This window comes from Poecilia formosa, unplaced genomic scaffold (genome assembly GCF_000485575.1).
Source record: "Poecilia formosa unplaced genomic scaffold, Poecilia_formosa-5.1.2 Scaffold370, whole genome shotgun sequence".
Classification (NCBI taxonomy): domain Eukaryota; kingdom Metazoa; phylum Chordata; class Actinopteri; order Cyprinodontiformes; family Poeciliidae; genus Poecilia; species Poecilia formosa.
Window position 1 is genome coordinate 409,523 of NW_006800309.1, and position 15,810 is coordinate 425,332.

Consider the following 15,810-nt stretch of genomic DNA (forward strand, 5'->3'; position numbering starts at 1 on the left):
TATATCGGTTAACAAAACAGAGAAAATGCTAACTTAACGTTACAAATAGCATTTGGAAAATGTGGCATAGCATAACAGGAGTTCAGTATTAATTATCCTGTCAAGCTGCTGCTCTGCCTTTACTGCATTTTAAAATGAAAAACGAGGATGCATTAGGTAAATGATAATCCAGTATCAAGTTAATGCTTTATCGCCAACATGATCAAGTGTTTTTTTGTTTGTCGGGGTTAACAGTTTGAAAGACTAAACCAATAAAGTATTGTGAAAAAAATGTTCTGTTACCATGACAAATACTTAATACCCGCAGTATTAAAAAACAAACAAACATAAAAATCATTAAATCCCTTCAACAAATAGAATTAAAGTGTGTCACCGTGACTCAAAGTATTGGATTTGAATTAAACCTGATTTACATTTGATGAAACATGTCAGACACTTTTCCTTTTAAAAATCACACGAAGCTGATTGCGATACTAGAAGACCATTCCCCTTCACAAACATAATGACATTTTCAACATGTTTTGAAATCATCTGTTCTTTCGTTTCTCTGCAGGTTCTTATTCTCAGTCTCTTCTCTGCTCCCACCTAGTTCTCCGGAAATAATCCGTCTCTTTTTTACTGCAAAATTGTTCATGGATTATTAACCTTTAGATAAGTAGCTACTCTGCATTAGACTTTAAACAGAATCCTTCTATTAAAAGACATAAAAGGCTGCCAGTTGTATATTTTATAGTTAGTACACTGTACATTAGTCGGAGAGATATCACTTATGTGGGAAGCTGTAGAGTCTGACTTTAAGCTGTGGGTTTGACCTAATGGAGCGCCTTTGTTTTGTTCTGGTCCTCCTAACACATGCTTTCTGAAGCACTTGTGGAAGTTTGTTGACTTGTCTGTCTTCATGCTCCCTGTTGAGTCAGTGATGAGATAAGCAGGCCCCGCTGTAGCTCTGCTGCTGGCGAGCCGCCATCCCATTACTGCAAAAGTCAAAAATCCTCTGATCCCTGCAGTCACTTCTCTCTCTCTCACACACACACATCCAAGCGCAGCGTCTTTGCAGGGAGACACACTCTCGCACTGCGAATGTTCCCCCTGTGTTTCACTGGTGTACTTCTGTGTGTATTAGTGAGTCCCAATAAGACACTTAGCCTGTTACGATTAGCTCCCATGACAGATTTATGGGTCATACCGTAAACAAACTTCGGCCTGCCTTTGGTTTGTCTCTGTCTGGCACAAAGGCAGATGTCCTGGAGCAATTTCAACTTTTTTTTTTTTTTTTTCTTTTTCATCATGGAGTCTCTGATTGTTCTCTGTCCCTGAGCTGCAGAGAGAGAGAGTCCTGGCAGAAGAACCTTTCAAGTATAGTTTAATCAGCATGAGCCTCCATCCAGTCCATGGGAGCTGCTGGCCACTGGCTCTGTGTCTGAAGTTTAGCGCTTCTTATTGAAAGTTATTTGAACCAGCTGCTCTTAAGCTCTTTCCGCATAGCAACCCATGTGTAAAAAGCATTGAAATCAATCCACCTTTTAATTGAGTCCCCTTAATATGTAATTGAATTTTATTTTATTTTTTTTTTGTATAGGCTTACAGTTTTTCTCAGTCACTTTGCTGAATTTCTTGAATTTCTAAAACTTTTTCAAACAACAAAAAACCTTGGGCTCACTGCAAAAGACAGTTTCTTCTTCTTATCAATCAATCAATCAATCAATCAATCAATCAATCAATCAATCAATCAATCAATCAATCAATCAAATGTTATTTGTATAGCACATTTCAGCATCAAGGCATTTCAAGGTGCTTTACATAATTAAAAACAGCTCTTCTGTTTTTCTCTTCTTCTCTCTGCCTGCTGCCTCCACACAACTCTCTGTCAGAAATGATTTCCACTTCTTCTTTTCCACACATCATTCTGTCTGATTGCCAAACACGTACTGATACATTCGGCCACTTTCTTTTTTTGCTGAAGCTGTTTTAGGCACTTCAACAAAATTTGACAAAATATTTAAAAAAGGAAAAAAAAGTAGCTCTGGCAATAAGTACCAACATCTCTGGGGATATTTAGCCAAATCTCATGATCACAGACATAAACTGAGACAACTTTCAACTAAAAACCATATGCTAATGAGATCCTCCTACCAGTGCTGTTAGAAGAGTAAAGAAGTGGCTCGTCATCCATATGTAGGTTTTATGTTGTCTATGTGAAGAGTGCCCGCCTGGAAGTGAGGGGATGTGGATGTGTTTGCAGTCACACACACACACGCACGCACGCACGCACGCACGCACGCACGCACGCACGCACGCACGGCCTCCACTGCTCTGCCTCTCACAATAAGGTTACATAATTAAAGAGGCTCTGTTGAGCTGATAAAATGGAGAGAGGAGATTTTTTTTTAAATATCTGTGAAATGGAAATGAAACCTGTTTGTGTTATATAACCGGCAGAACAGCTTCTGCTGTAATTCTCCCTCTTCCCCATGAGCTAATTCATTTCTCAACCTCCTTTTCCTCCAATACTTTTAATTCATCGCCTCCTTTCTGTGCTCCATGAGTTTCTTTTTTTTTTTTTTTTCTGTTTTCCAAAATGATCCCCGTTTGTTTTGTGTGTTTACTCGTCCAGGTCACTGTGCATAACTCACTTTCCTCTAACAGAGCATGTCTGGACTGATAGATGTGATTGATATGAATGAATGTTGCATTTTCCTGGGTTTATTTTTTAGATAAGTTAGAGGCCTGAGATGAGTTTTGAGAAACGTACCTCATTTGCCTCGCCTTTCCAAGGTGTTTTGTAACTAAGTGCTACCTATATTTTATCTGTTTAAACTTCCTGAACATGTTATAATCGATACATTGTTTGAAATAACTGTGGAAGAACTTAAAACTTGTGGATGGTGAACATTATCGGGCCGTCAACCAGGTTCCTTATGAGACATCAGGTGCACCTGGCTCCTGTCTTTTCCAGTTTGCCCCCTGATCTTCTCTTCATCTTCCTCCTTTTCCTGCTTCATCTTCCTCTTTTGTCTCCAGATCAAGCCAGACTCAGCAGCGACTCATCCCATTTAACGTGTGCACACATGCACCCGCGTGCACACGTGGCGTCATTCACCCCAGCAGTTTTTCTTTTGCTCTCTCCCTGGTGGTGCTCCTCTCCACCTCTCTCCTCTCCCTTTTCTCCTCCCTCCTTCTGGAGAGCTCCAACCTGCACTTACACATGGATGCGAGCCATGTGTCTACATGTGTGTTTGTGCTTGTGCCGGAGTGTGTGTGCGCTATGCAGCAGAGCACTGCTTAAAGCATCAGCCAGCACAAGGGAAGTGTGCGCTCAAGCAAAACAATGGCATTCTGGGTAAAAATAGCCCTTCACTCTGTTGGAGGTATAAAAAAAAATAGGAGGCTGAGAGTGACAAACAGGGAGATGGAAGGGAGGGGAAGATTGGAGTCTAATGACTGTGTGCCGAAAAGAGAAATGAGATAAACTGTAGATGAAAATGTGCCTAAACTGAACGGAAACACGAGTTACTCAGACAGGAATCAGCCTAATAGGAGACTAGTGCTGTTGAAAGACGTTTCCATAGCAACTGGTCTGGTGGCTATAAATGTACACAACGCACATGTAATAGTGTCAGACAATATTAAAGTTAATGGAGATCTGTTGACAGTATAAATATATATTTTTTTATTATATTTTGGTGTTTTGATTTTTTTCAGTGGCTGACTTTATTGAAAAGTTTCTCTACTTCCCCTATTTTTCAGTTTGATAAAGATCTTTTTCTGCTGGTGTTGGTCAGTTATCTTTTTCACTGATACTATAAAAAAAAAAGTTTTCAAAACATCAGCCAATAATTTTACAACATGCTTTTGGGAAAGATGCGGCAACATGTGACGTTTTTATTATTTGGAACATTTAGATACCAAAATAATTTCTGGTTGCTGAATCCAATAAAATGTGATTTTTTTATTATTAAAGAAAGTCAAAAACTGACTGATGACATCACATAGTGACACGTACTGGAGTTATCGTTGAGCGATATTGTGTCTGTTGTCATCATCTGTTGGTCTTTGTGCTTTAGTTGTCACATTGTCTTTATTTCAGTCATTTTAACTTTGTTACCGACACTGTTCTATGCATTGTTTACTGTTTGTTTTGTGTTTTATGGTTCCTTACTTTCACTTTTCTTTGTGTATTTGTTTTAATTTTGGTTTAGGAAGATGGTTTTGTGTCTATCCATTTGTGTTAATTAGTCATATTCCTTCTGCTCCTCTGATCACGTTCCCATGTCGGTCAATCACCTCCCTAGCAGTTAAACGCCAGGCAATTTCTTTACATCCTTGTCATCATTGTTCATTTCCATGGTTCTGGTTTTACTGTACTCCTGTTTCCGTTGCTTGATTTTTTCCGGTCAGTGCTTCTCCAGGCCTGTTTCTGGCTTTGGAACGGTGTTCTTTCTACATTTACTCTAATGGTTTCACTGTGTTGAACAGATTCCTACAAATGAGACAGATTGTGAGCCAGTATAAATCCTCTAAAAGAAAATAACCGAACAGAAAACTAGCAGCACAAAAAGCATTTAAAAGGAGAGAATAAAAATATGGCAATAGCCAACAAATGCGAGAGGAGAGGTAGATCCCGAATTAACGACACGAAGCCACTAAATGAAAAGAAAGTAGCAGCTTGACATGTGGAGCGTTGTTGACATTGTTTGTGCCATGTAGGTTAAGTGGACACCACTGGTGCACTCTGCAGGATATTTCTTGCTCACAAACAGGTATATGTGTCGTTATCTGCTGGCTTCAAAACAAAAACAACAGTTGCAAAAAACAAACAAAAAAAGGCGGCAGTAGTTTGAGAAGCCACTGGACAGATCGGCACTGGACATACACACCCGCGTAATCATATTTTTGCAATTTATTAATAAGAGTTACTACTAGTTTTAAGTGTTTTGTGGTTTTTTTGTATCTTAAATAAGTTTGATGGAAAGTTATTAAAAGAATAATGACAGTTTTTTTTTCAACCATGCTCCCAAATGTACACATTTCTGATACTTTATTCTTATTGTTTATGTGTCATAAATAGATTTTCCAGCCAGTTCACTTCTTTTTGATCGTTTTCCATTAATTTAATGCGTCGCTGAACAATAAAAATCATAGAATGTAATCACTACTTTGGCTGTCTCCTCATAATTAGTGATATTGCACAGGCAAAACCATCACTTATCAAAGGTGGGCTCTAAAGGATTGGGAGTCTGAGAATGGCTCCTAATCAGAGATGAGCACTCGAAAGGATTCGGTGAGAGACCGAGGTAAAGGAGGCGCGGGAGGACGCAGAGCCGTTTAGAAAAGCCTGAGCATCAGAGGGGAGTTACAGAAAGAGCAGGTGGAAAACAGCAGCAATGGTAGATAACTGTTGAAGAGAGAGTGCTGCATCTATCAATTATTCATTACGTCGGTAATACAGCCTCTGTCTTGCCCCAAATAACATTAGCTGTCCTGGATAGGACAGCTAATGTTAGAGACAGAGAATAAACAGATGGTGCTAGTGGGGGGGAGAGGGGGTGAGAAGACATTGGAGACACTGAAAAGAAAGTTTAACCAAGATGAACAGATAGTTATTTGTTTTTTTATGCAAAACTACAACTAAACCTGACAGACTGTAACTAAATATGTTAGGTTGAAATGCATAAGGTGCATACTGCAAGAGTCAAATGAGGGCAGGAAATCATAAGGAATGAGTTTTTCTTACAAATTTTCAGTCTGAAAGTTTTATTTGTGTGTCTGACATTTGTTGTTTACATGTTCAAAATAAAGATTTCATTCATTCATGTGTATGAATTTACATGGCAACCAGACGGATGCGTAATACAAATTTTAATCAATAGTGAAAACAATTATGATGTGTTTTTGTGATATATATATATATATATATATATATATATATATATATATATATATATATATATATATATATTACAATTTTTAAAACCAACATTTCCTCTAATTGCAGCAGTTTAGCTTTAAGCCCAGCCAACTATCTACTGCATCTTTTATTTGAGCATGTCATTTCAGACAAGCGATGAGAATCACGACCGAAGACTGCTAAATGTTTAGTTCTGCGTTTACTTCGAAGTCATTTCTGCTCTTTCTGTGTCAGTTTGATGCAGCTTCCTAACATTTAGCAGTCTGTGAAGTGGTGTGAGTAAAAGCTAATGGGATGAAAATAGTGTGTAGCTGTCAGAGTGGCTTGGCCTTTTGGAAACTTGTGTCAGATTAGTTCAGCCTGCCATCGTTCTGACAGCTCTGTTTTCAAATGAGATCTTCACAGAAACCAGTCTGAGTGCAGTGCGTGTTAGTGGAAAAGATACCAAAAAATAATAATAATAATAAGTGAAGAAGACTAATCTAAGTGTAAAATGTTTTAATTTTGGCAAATTACATAAGTTTTATTGTAGGAAAGAGTGTGTGTAAATATTTATTCAACTCCTTTTTTGCACCTTGTAACCAATTTCCTAATATTTCTAATGATTATGTGAAGAGATCATGTCTGACCAATCATGGTGGGCTTCCTGGACAAAGTCCAGCCCTGAAACTATTTAACACTGTCTAAAATATTTTCTTCTTATGATGTTTTTATCTATCAAAGAGTGAATACTGTACACATCGCTATGAGGTAAAAACCTACTATAAAGTCATTAACACTGACATTAAACTGGGTCACAGTTTGACCAAATGCTTGGTCAAAACTACAAAACCCTCATCTGTATGTGTGCGTATCTGTATGTGTGCGTATCTATTTCATGATTTAGAAATAAAAACTAATTACTTGCCTTTTGTTTTCTATTCTGTGTGTCCTTCAGAAAAAAGAGTGGTTATGTCTTAACTGCCAGACCCAGCGGCTGTTGTCTGGAGGCGGCCTGGATGAGCCTCCTCTTCCTGTTCCCCATGCCTCCCCGAAGCACCAACCAATGGGCTCACCTCGTCACCAGACGCCGACCAGTCAGCAAAGCCCTGTCCACAAGTCGACCACTCAGCAAGGACCCAAACCGGTCCAGCCGCAGGGACAAAAATCCCAGATGGGATCAGGCGTCGGTGGACCTACTGGTCCCACGCCGGCCAAACAGCCCACTGATACCAAGACCACAACGCCAGCCACAGCGCCAGTGCCAACCACTGAGGCCCAGAAACCCACAAAACCAACAGAGGAGAAGCCCAAGACGGAGCCTGAGAACCAAACTGCCAAAGAGACCAAACCTTCACAGAAGAAAGGGGAGCAGATCACTCCAGTAAAGGAAATTAAGAAGTCTAGGCACTATGACGTAAGTTCGGCGTTCTTTGTTCTTTTTTTCCTTTGCTTAAAAAAAGGTTTGAATACTGAAGTACTGGAGGAAGAAACAGTAACGTGAGACCATGCTGATATAGTCAGCGTGACAGGATACATGTCATATATACACTACATATCTGATCCAACTTTAGAAAAAAGACTTGACTAAATTACACCAGCTTCTGAGTTATAAAAAGAGTCCCCTGAAAATGCAGGTAATTTTTGTTAAGGGTTTAAACCTCACAATAGTGTATTTTGGAATATACATTTAAGTGAACTTATTTTATACATAAAAAAAAATATATTTTTTAAAGTTTTTCTGGCATCATGAAAATAAAAAATAAAAAGCTTCTCTGCCTTGGCTTTATCTCGGCCATTATTCTCTCATGAATATTTGTCATTTTCCTTTTTGTTTCTCTCTGTTATGAATTCATTTAAGCTCATTATGAAATGTCAGAGCCCTCCAAAAGATGTTCAGCCTTGTTCTCCTATTGAGATGAAATGAAATGCAAAACCAAGTTTCCTCACAGTTTGTTATTAGCGGGTATAGCTGTAGAGCGAATGTTTTGTTAGGTTTTCTTTCTCTTGGTCATGAAGGTTATGATTATGGTAAAAAGTAAGATGATCCAGTATTTAAAGATGTACTGAAAACATGAAAATACTAACAGCCTTATAGGTCTCTAACTATCAGATTAACATGCATATATACGCATTTCTTTAGAAAAGAACTAAATGATTTACAGCAATTTTTGTCAAGTAAAGTTTTTTTTTTCTCATTGTGACAATTTCTTGTGTTATTTGGGTGTCTGGTTAGAAAAAGAAAGAAACTTTCCTGGCAAAGAAATTCTCCTGGCATGTATAATGTGTTCTATAGGCTTGTAGAAAAACCACATTTACCTTTTTTTAGCTTATTAAAGGTGGAAAAAGGCAATCAAATATTTTTATTTCATTCTCATTTTTACAAAATAAGTACCTGACATTTTAACAAGGGTGACTAAAGCCTTTTTGTAGCCATAGAAATCCACACAAAATTTGACCTTTCAGTGGTTTTGTGTTATTCATTTTGAGCTGTATGTCCAAAAAGGTGTAAAGACTTAAAACATGTATTTTAACTGACTGTGTGATGTGAATATGTACTAAAGCAAAAATAACTACCATCCCTCATGTAATTTTATATCAACCTCATTTGCATAATCTTTTGTTGTTTTTTCACATACCAAATAAAATATCTTTCAAACGTTCATTCATTACCTATTTTAGATTTTATAAATGGAAAAAAGTACATATCTGAAAACAATTGAGAGAGCAAACCTCCAGTTTTTATACCATACATAAGGCATTTAGCGCCCGTCGTGTAGAATATAAAAAAAACCTGTGGGCCCTCTTTCCTTTTCTCTTTGCAGCTCTATTATTGTGCGTATTCATTCATTTTTAGAACATTTTTAAATCCAAATAGGCTCATACAATTAATCAAAATTACTCTATTTTGATAAGTTGCTGTTTGGTTGTGCCAAATGTCCATATATGTGTCATAAAGAGCTTGAAAAAAGATGAGTGAAAGCTCACAGAAGGCTTTAATTTTATTTTCTAGTTGTGGGGTTCAGAGGTGCTTCCAGTTGCAAATTATTTAGGAAATCTGAATACCAGAATGTTGTCATCATATTTTAAGACTTATTGTTAATATTCAGTTGATAGAGACTGAATGTGGACCTAATACACTATCATAATTTGATTAGTTTAGTCTTCTAGACATTGCAATAAATACGCTTTTTGTGCAAAACGTGTTTTGTTTTTGTTTGTTTTTTTGCCATACTCCAAAAACTAAGCTTATTTTACATCTAAAAACAGATTTCAATTATATATATATAAAAAAATGTGTCAACAAAATTGTCAAATTTCTATTACTTTTGACCCAAACAATACAGCCAAATTTCACCACGTCTAATGCGATCTTTCTTTGTTTCTGTTTTCTGTAGGACACAAAAAACAACAGCACCCATGACTTGTCACGCAGCCCTCAGAGTCTCAGTGACACTGGCTACTCCTCTGATGGGATCTCCAGCTCACACAGTGAAATTACAGGTCTAATCCAAGAGGAGGAAATGAAGCTGAGTGAGAGGGGAATCAGTGGGCGAGGCTCTCCTCCAAGCCCCTCTGAAATCACCAAGCTGGAGAGCTCGATGAGGCCACTGCTGGAGAAAAGCCTCTCTGAGGAAAAGCCGGACAGAAGGGGAAGAAAGCACAGGGACAGAGACTTGGATGACAGAGGAAAGCATCGACCACGTTCCCTTTCAATTCCTCCAGATGCATATGATTCTGATGAGGAATTAGAGGATATACTGGAGGAAGAGGAAGATGGCGGGGACTGGGAGAGTAAACGGAAAGACGGAAAGGAAGAGAGAAAAGAAAAGAAGAAGAAGGAAAAGGAAAAAGAGGCTGATCCAACAGAGATGACTGACGAGGAGTTCATGAGGAGGCAAATAATGGAGATGAGCGCTGACGAGGACAACGAGGAGGAGGAGGAAGAGGAAATGGAGGAAGACGAAGATGAGGAAGATGAAGGTTACGGCTACCAGAAACCGAAGAAAAGCCACCACAAGCACATCATTTCTGACTCAGGGAAAGAAAAGAGACGGCTTCAGCACCACTCGAGTAGTTTTGAGGAAGAAACCAAGACCTCCGCCGATGTCTACAAGGGTTCTGTGGAGGAGGGGGAGGAAGATGTGATGGCGTCCCAAGGGGGGCTGAGGCGCTTCAAAACCATTGAACTCAACAACACCAACAGCTACAGCCGAGATATGGAGCTGAGCAATGAAAATGATCTAAACCTGGACCGGGAGCCAGAGCTGGAAATGGAGAGCTTAACCGGATCTCCAGAGGAGCGTTCTAGGGGCGACTATTCTTCAACTTTACCTCCAACTTCATCCTCATATGGTTCAGGACAGTCTCCAACATCCATCTCATCAATGGAGGAAGACAGTGACAGTAGCCCAAGCAGGAGGCAAAGACTGGAGGAGGCCAAGCAGCAGAGGAAAGCACGCCACCGGTCTCACGGCCCCCTGCTTCCGACCATTGAAGACTCCTCAGAAGAGGATGAACTCAGAGAGGAAGAGGAGCTTCTGAGAGAGCAGGAGAAGATGAGAGAGGTAGAACAGCAGAGAATAAGAAGCACAGCACGGAAAACCAAAAGGGATAAGGAGGAGCTGAGGGCCCAAAGACGCCGAGAAAGATCCAAAACACCACCTAGTAATTTGTCACCAATTGAAGACGCTTCCCCTACGGAGGAGCTAAGACAAGCAGCAGAGATGGAAGAGCTTCATCGGTCCTCTGCTTCTGAATATTCCCCCCAAAGTCTGGACTCTGAGGCTGAGGGGTACGAGTCCAAAATCTACAAGTCAGGCAGTGAGTACAATCTGCCTACTTTTATGTCTCTCTATTCGCCTATAGAGAAATCTTCCTCAACTACGACGACCACTGCTCCATCAACAACCTCCAAACCTCTGAAGAGTGCTGAGGAAGTTTACGAGGAAATGATGAGAAAAGCAGAGATGCTGCAAAAACAAGAAAAGCTACAGCAGCAGCAACAACAACGACATGGGCAGTACTATGAGGAGGACATTAATGGACAAAACTACGACGACGACTATGACTATGAACAAGATCAAACGGGATATGACAACGAAGCGGCGGAAATAGAAAACGACATTTATGAGGAAATCCGACAAACATCTCAGAACATCACTAAGATGCAACAGGCCACAAATGAGCAAGTCGAGATTGAAATTGAGAGTTCTTTTGCAGATAAGCAGCTGCTGGACACAGGCTCAGCCTTTGCTAAACTACTAGAGCAAAGCAATGCTCTGTTAACTCCGGGGACAAGTCCTACTCAGGTCTCAGCTCCTGTCTCCTTTGCTGAGAGTGGAGGTCGAATACCAGACGTGAGAGTAAGCCAACACTTCACCGCAAAGGATGGGCACAAGGACAGAATTAAAAGCCAAGCAGGAAAGAATGGCATAACTCCAACAGTGGCTGCTACCACCATTGCAGCTTATGGGGTTTATGCCAGAGACGCAGTAACAATTTCCCAAACAGGATCAAGCCACACTATGACGTCAACCCAATCTGATACCTCACGCAGACACACAGGGAGTCTTGCCACATCCTCAGCTACAGTCTCAAGTGTATGTAGCAAGATTGCAGAGATTACCCAGGCCTATAGTCAAAGAGAAGTAATCACCAGAAGGATTGGGGAGACAAGAGGTGTTCAAGTGCGGGACAGCTCGACATCATCTGCTGAGAGGATTATTGAACCACGCTCTCCTAAGTATACTACCTATTACAGGAGCACGAGTCCTCCTCTCTCTCCATCACCACCACCACCACAAAGTCCTATTCGCTCTCCTTCCAGAAGGTCTACTGCTGAGTTCTCCACACAGACCTTCAACTCAGCCCTGCGAATGGAGCCAGCTGGTTCTGGGCCCACATCACCTGTGATAGCTCAGGGAACCCAAACAGCACATCGATCAATTTCCCCAAGGCTATATCGACAACAGTCTTCCCAGGAGGCTCCATACTCCCCACCTCCAGGTCCAACTAGACCAATGACAGTGAACACGGCAACTTCTCCATTGTCCTCACCCACTCGATTTAGCCGTCAGTCAACATTTGATAGCTACTCTCCATGCGGCAGCCCCCCGGACACACCACCTTATCAACAGTCACCGACACACAGCTTCTATAGAGCGCAAAGAGTGGAGAAGGTGAATGTAGGGACAAGCATGGTCACTACTGCTGGTTTATACACCAGAGGGTCTGTGTCCATGGATAATATCTCCCTCTGCCGAATATCTACAGTCCCGGGAACCTCAAGGGTTGAGCAGGGCCATATGATCCAAGGTGGTAGTGTTGTAGATCTAAGAACTGCAACCCACTCAGCTCCCATTATTATGACTGATCAGGGAATGGACCTTACTTCCTTAGCTACAGAAAGCAGGAAATACCACGGTGGACCAGAAGGTTCCAGGCATTCAACAATCATACAACCACTGATTATGAATTTGAACACACAAGAGACCACCACACCTACCACTGTGAGTGTCACTGTGGCTGCTTCCATGTTTATGACCCAGCTAAAACAACCAGTGGTTTATGGTGATCCCCATCAAAACCGAATAGATCTAGGTCAGGGCATGGGCTCAGCGGTGTGTCTTTCTCAGAACAAATCACCAATTTCTCCTCCAACTGACCCTTCCATTCCAAAAATTGATGCAAAATTGGAAGATCTCAGCATACAACAAAGAGAATTGCAAAAACAACAAGAGAAGCTGCAGAAACAACAAGAGCTCCTTGAGCAACAGCTACAACAGCACCATCAGCTGCAGCAGCACCAACAACAGGCATCTGTTCTAGCCAAGTATAACCTCACAGGCCAGGTCTCACCTTTAGCTAAAAAAAATTTATTAGTCAGCCAGACTAGTACTGCATCTACAGTGGTCAGTGCTGTTTCACCAGTCATTAATCCTGAGCTTTACGGCACTGGTCCTGTTGAGCTGAAAGGGAAGCCCAGCCCACCTGGTTTGATGCAGGGAGGTAAATCACCACATAGTATGGTTGTACAAATGGATGGAGGGCCCGAGCCAGTAAGGGCATTGACTCAACTTGTGAAGGTAGAAGAAGGACAGGATGCAGTGGATTTGACAGGAGGCCAAATAAAACCTGACCAACCAGCTTGTTGTGATGTAGTTTACAGACTGCCATTTGGTGGAAGTTGTGTTGGTGTCTCTGAGAAAGAGGGCATAAGGCCACCGTCTGCCCCACCTCTTACAGATGAATCAGATCAAGAAAGACAACCTGGAAGGTACCATGAGTACCCAATGGACACACGTAAGGCTTACACGTTACCTTTTCCTGGTAGGCTTCAGCCTTCAATGTCTGATACCAACCTTGCTGATGCCGGCTTACAGTCATACCACTCTAAATATGAACCACACCTCCAACAAGCTGGTGAACTTGTCATGGACTTAACCGCTATGAAACAGAGCTATGGAGGGTATATGGGCATGCAGTACGGTTCCTACACAGATTTACGTCATGGAGGAGACATTTCAGCACAAACATTACCGATAAGACGATATAATTCCTTGTCTAACATCAGTTCAGATTATGGTTATTCTGCTCGTGATATTGCAAGCTTCCAAGAAGCTAACTTGGCTCAGTACAGTGCTACAACTGCAAGGGAGATAAGTCGAATGTGTGCCGCACTTAATTCTATGGACCGATATGGAAGCAACCCAGACTTGCTGCAGTATGGCAGCTTAGGCAGAGGTACTGGACCAGGTGCCTCCAGACTTGCAGCAGGCATTGGCATGAGGCAAAGTCTGATCTTTGGATTAGATGGAAAGCCTATGTCTCAAAATCAAGCTCTGACGAATCTTATCAATGCCAGGCAGGCTAGTCTGAGGGCCATGTACCCTGCTGCCATTAGGTCATCTGACGGAATGATTTACTCCACCATTCAGACCCCAATAGCTTCAACACTTCCCATCACCACCCAACCTGCATCTGTACTTCGACCTCTACTGAGAGGGGTCTATAGGCCATACGCTTCTCCCAACATGACACCAGTGCCACTGGCCAGTCTCACCAGATTACCCATAAGCCCAAGAATGCCCTTATCTGGACAAGTACCACTTCGTTATCCAGCGCCAGGTCTGCTTCAGACAACTTCAGCCATTGCCTCTATCACTGTTGCTGCATCAACTTCAGCCCTTGTGCCCATGTCTTTGACAACCGCAAGCTCAACAGCCCTGGAGGAACCCGTTTACCTTGGTAAAGGTCCCAAAGTGACATCAGCAGAGGTCACTTCAGCACAAGGAGTGCTTGTCACTTTGACCGAACCGCAGCAGCAACCAATAAACCTGTCCCAGACACATCTGAACACCCAACAACAGAAACAAGTGACAACGGCTCAGCAGCCACAGCCTCCTCCTGCAGCTCACGTATACCCACCCTCAAGTCCAGCAGTAACCCAAGGCTACACCCAGCCTGCTGCAGGCCCATCGGTCCCCACCACTGGCTTGCCCGTTCCATGTGGTCTCCCTCCTTTCCCTCCACCTGGTGCAATACATAAAGAGGGTGAAACTGAGGCAGAGAGGCTTCACCGACAACAGGAGCAGCTTCTGCAGATGGAGAGGGAGCGCGTAGAGTTAGAGAAACTTCGTCAGCTGCGACTGCAAGAAGAGCTTGAGCGCGAAAGAATGGAGCTGAAGTTTCACAGGGAGAAGGAGCAAATTCTGGTGCAGAGGGAGTTACAAGAGCTGCAGAACATCAAGGAACAGGTATAGGGAAAATCAGGAGTTATGTAGTGGTGTTGATGTCTTTTTTTTTTGTTATTTTCCTGATTTGAATGTCTTATAATTTTTCAAGTGGTTTTCATAAGTGAAGATTCTGCTATTTCACATCAGTAATTGATTAACCAGCAATTTTGTGTATCATTTAAACGCAGCATGTTTCTAAGTTGACATTTTTAATTATCTTTCAAAAGATTTTTTTTGTATTCAAAGGAATATTAAGTAGTCCTTCAAGTTGTTGATTAGACACTGATATAAGAAAACAAAAACAATTCCTTGTGCAATAACTCTTGATTTATTTTGAGTCAGAAATCATCCAGCCTGAATTACTACGTGACAATTGTATGTTTTGCATGCTGTTCTGTGTTATTTGAATCCCGTTACCTCGTGTTACCCCGGTGTCTACGCCTGCTGATCCTTTGGTACATACGATTCATATGACGTGGTGCTTTTACACCTTAGGAAGAACAACAGTAATAACAGTGGAATTGATCTAAATAGAGATTGCAGAGTTTTTTCTGCGTTGGCTGTTGAAAGATTAAATTGTTTTCCTGGACCAGTATATAAAATGACTTTAATGATTAAAATACTCTATTTTTACTCTATATTTTTGAATGCAAGCTCAACTTAGACCCCTATGTTTCGAAGCATGTTTCTTAAAATGTGAAAATTGTTTAAGAAGATCTCTGTTCCTCTTGGCTCACAGTCAGTAAAACGATAGTAAGTCACACTGTGGAAATGGGATTCCGCCTATGTGTCCGTTGTATGTATATGTCTATCAGATACTGATGAGCCTGAACTCCTGTCACATTTTTAATTTGTTCTGAGTTAAGTAAGTTAACATTTAAGAGCATATTTAAATTAATTCCTAATTTCATTTAATAAAATGTTAAATATGTTTTTCAAAATAACAACAAAGAGCTAACATAAGCATTTTCTTCTTTTTGTTAGAACAAGCAGTTGAAACTCTTTCAAGTTAACTCTGTAAAACAGGTGAAGCCCCCCTAATGAGACTGAGAATGAACTATAAAATGAATGTTTGATTAATATGCATTTCATAACATACGATAGGAACAAAAGCCTAACCCCTTCTCCCGCACCAATCATTTGAGCTGCACAGAAAATGCTTCAAATATTTAATATGAGCATTGT

At 41.0% G+C, this 15,810-nt stretch overlaps 1 protein-coding gene across 6 annotated transcripts in view; it reads left to right on the forward strand.

Moving 5' to 3' along the window:
• The window catches only part of bsna (bassoon presynaptic cytomatrix protein a), a 118,466-nt gene that overhangs the window by 78,559 nt on the left and 24,097 nt on the right, over positions 1-15,810 (forward strand). For all 6 annotated transcript variants that reach the window (XR_001659074.1, XR_001659075.1, XR_001659076.1 and 3 more), the window contains 2 exons: positions 6,846-7,304; positions 9,286-14,646. Coding sequence is in view for 1 of the 6 variants with exons in the window: in XM_007575138.2 (XP_007575200.2) it covers positions 6,846-7,304; positions 9,286-14,646 (5,820 nt within the window). In the remaining 5 variants the exon portion in view is untranslated. The remainder of the gene's footprint in view (positions 1-6,845; positions 7,305-9,285; positions 14,647-15,810) is intronic.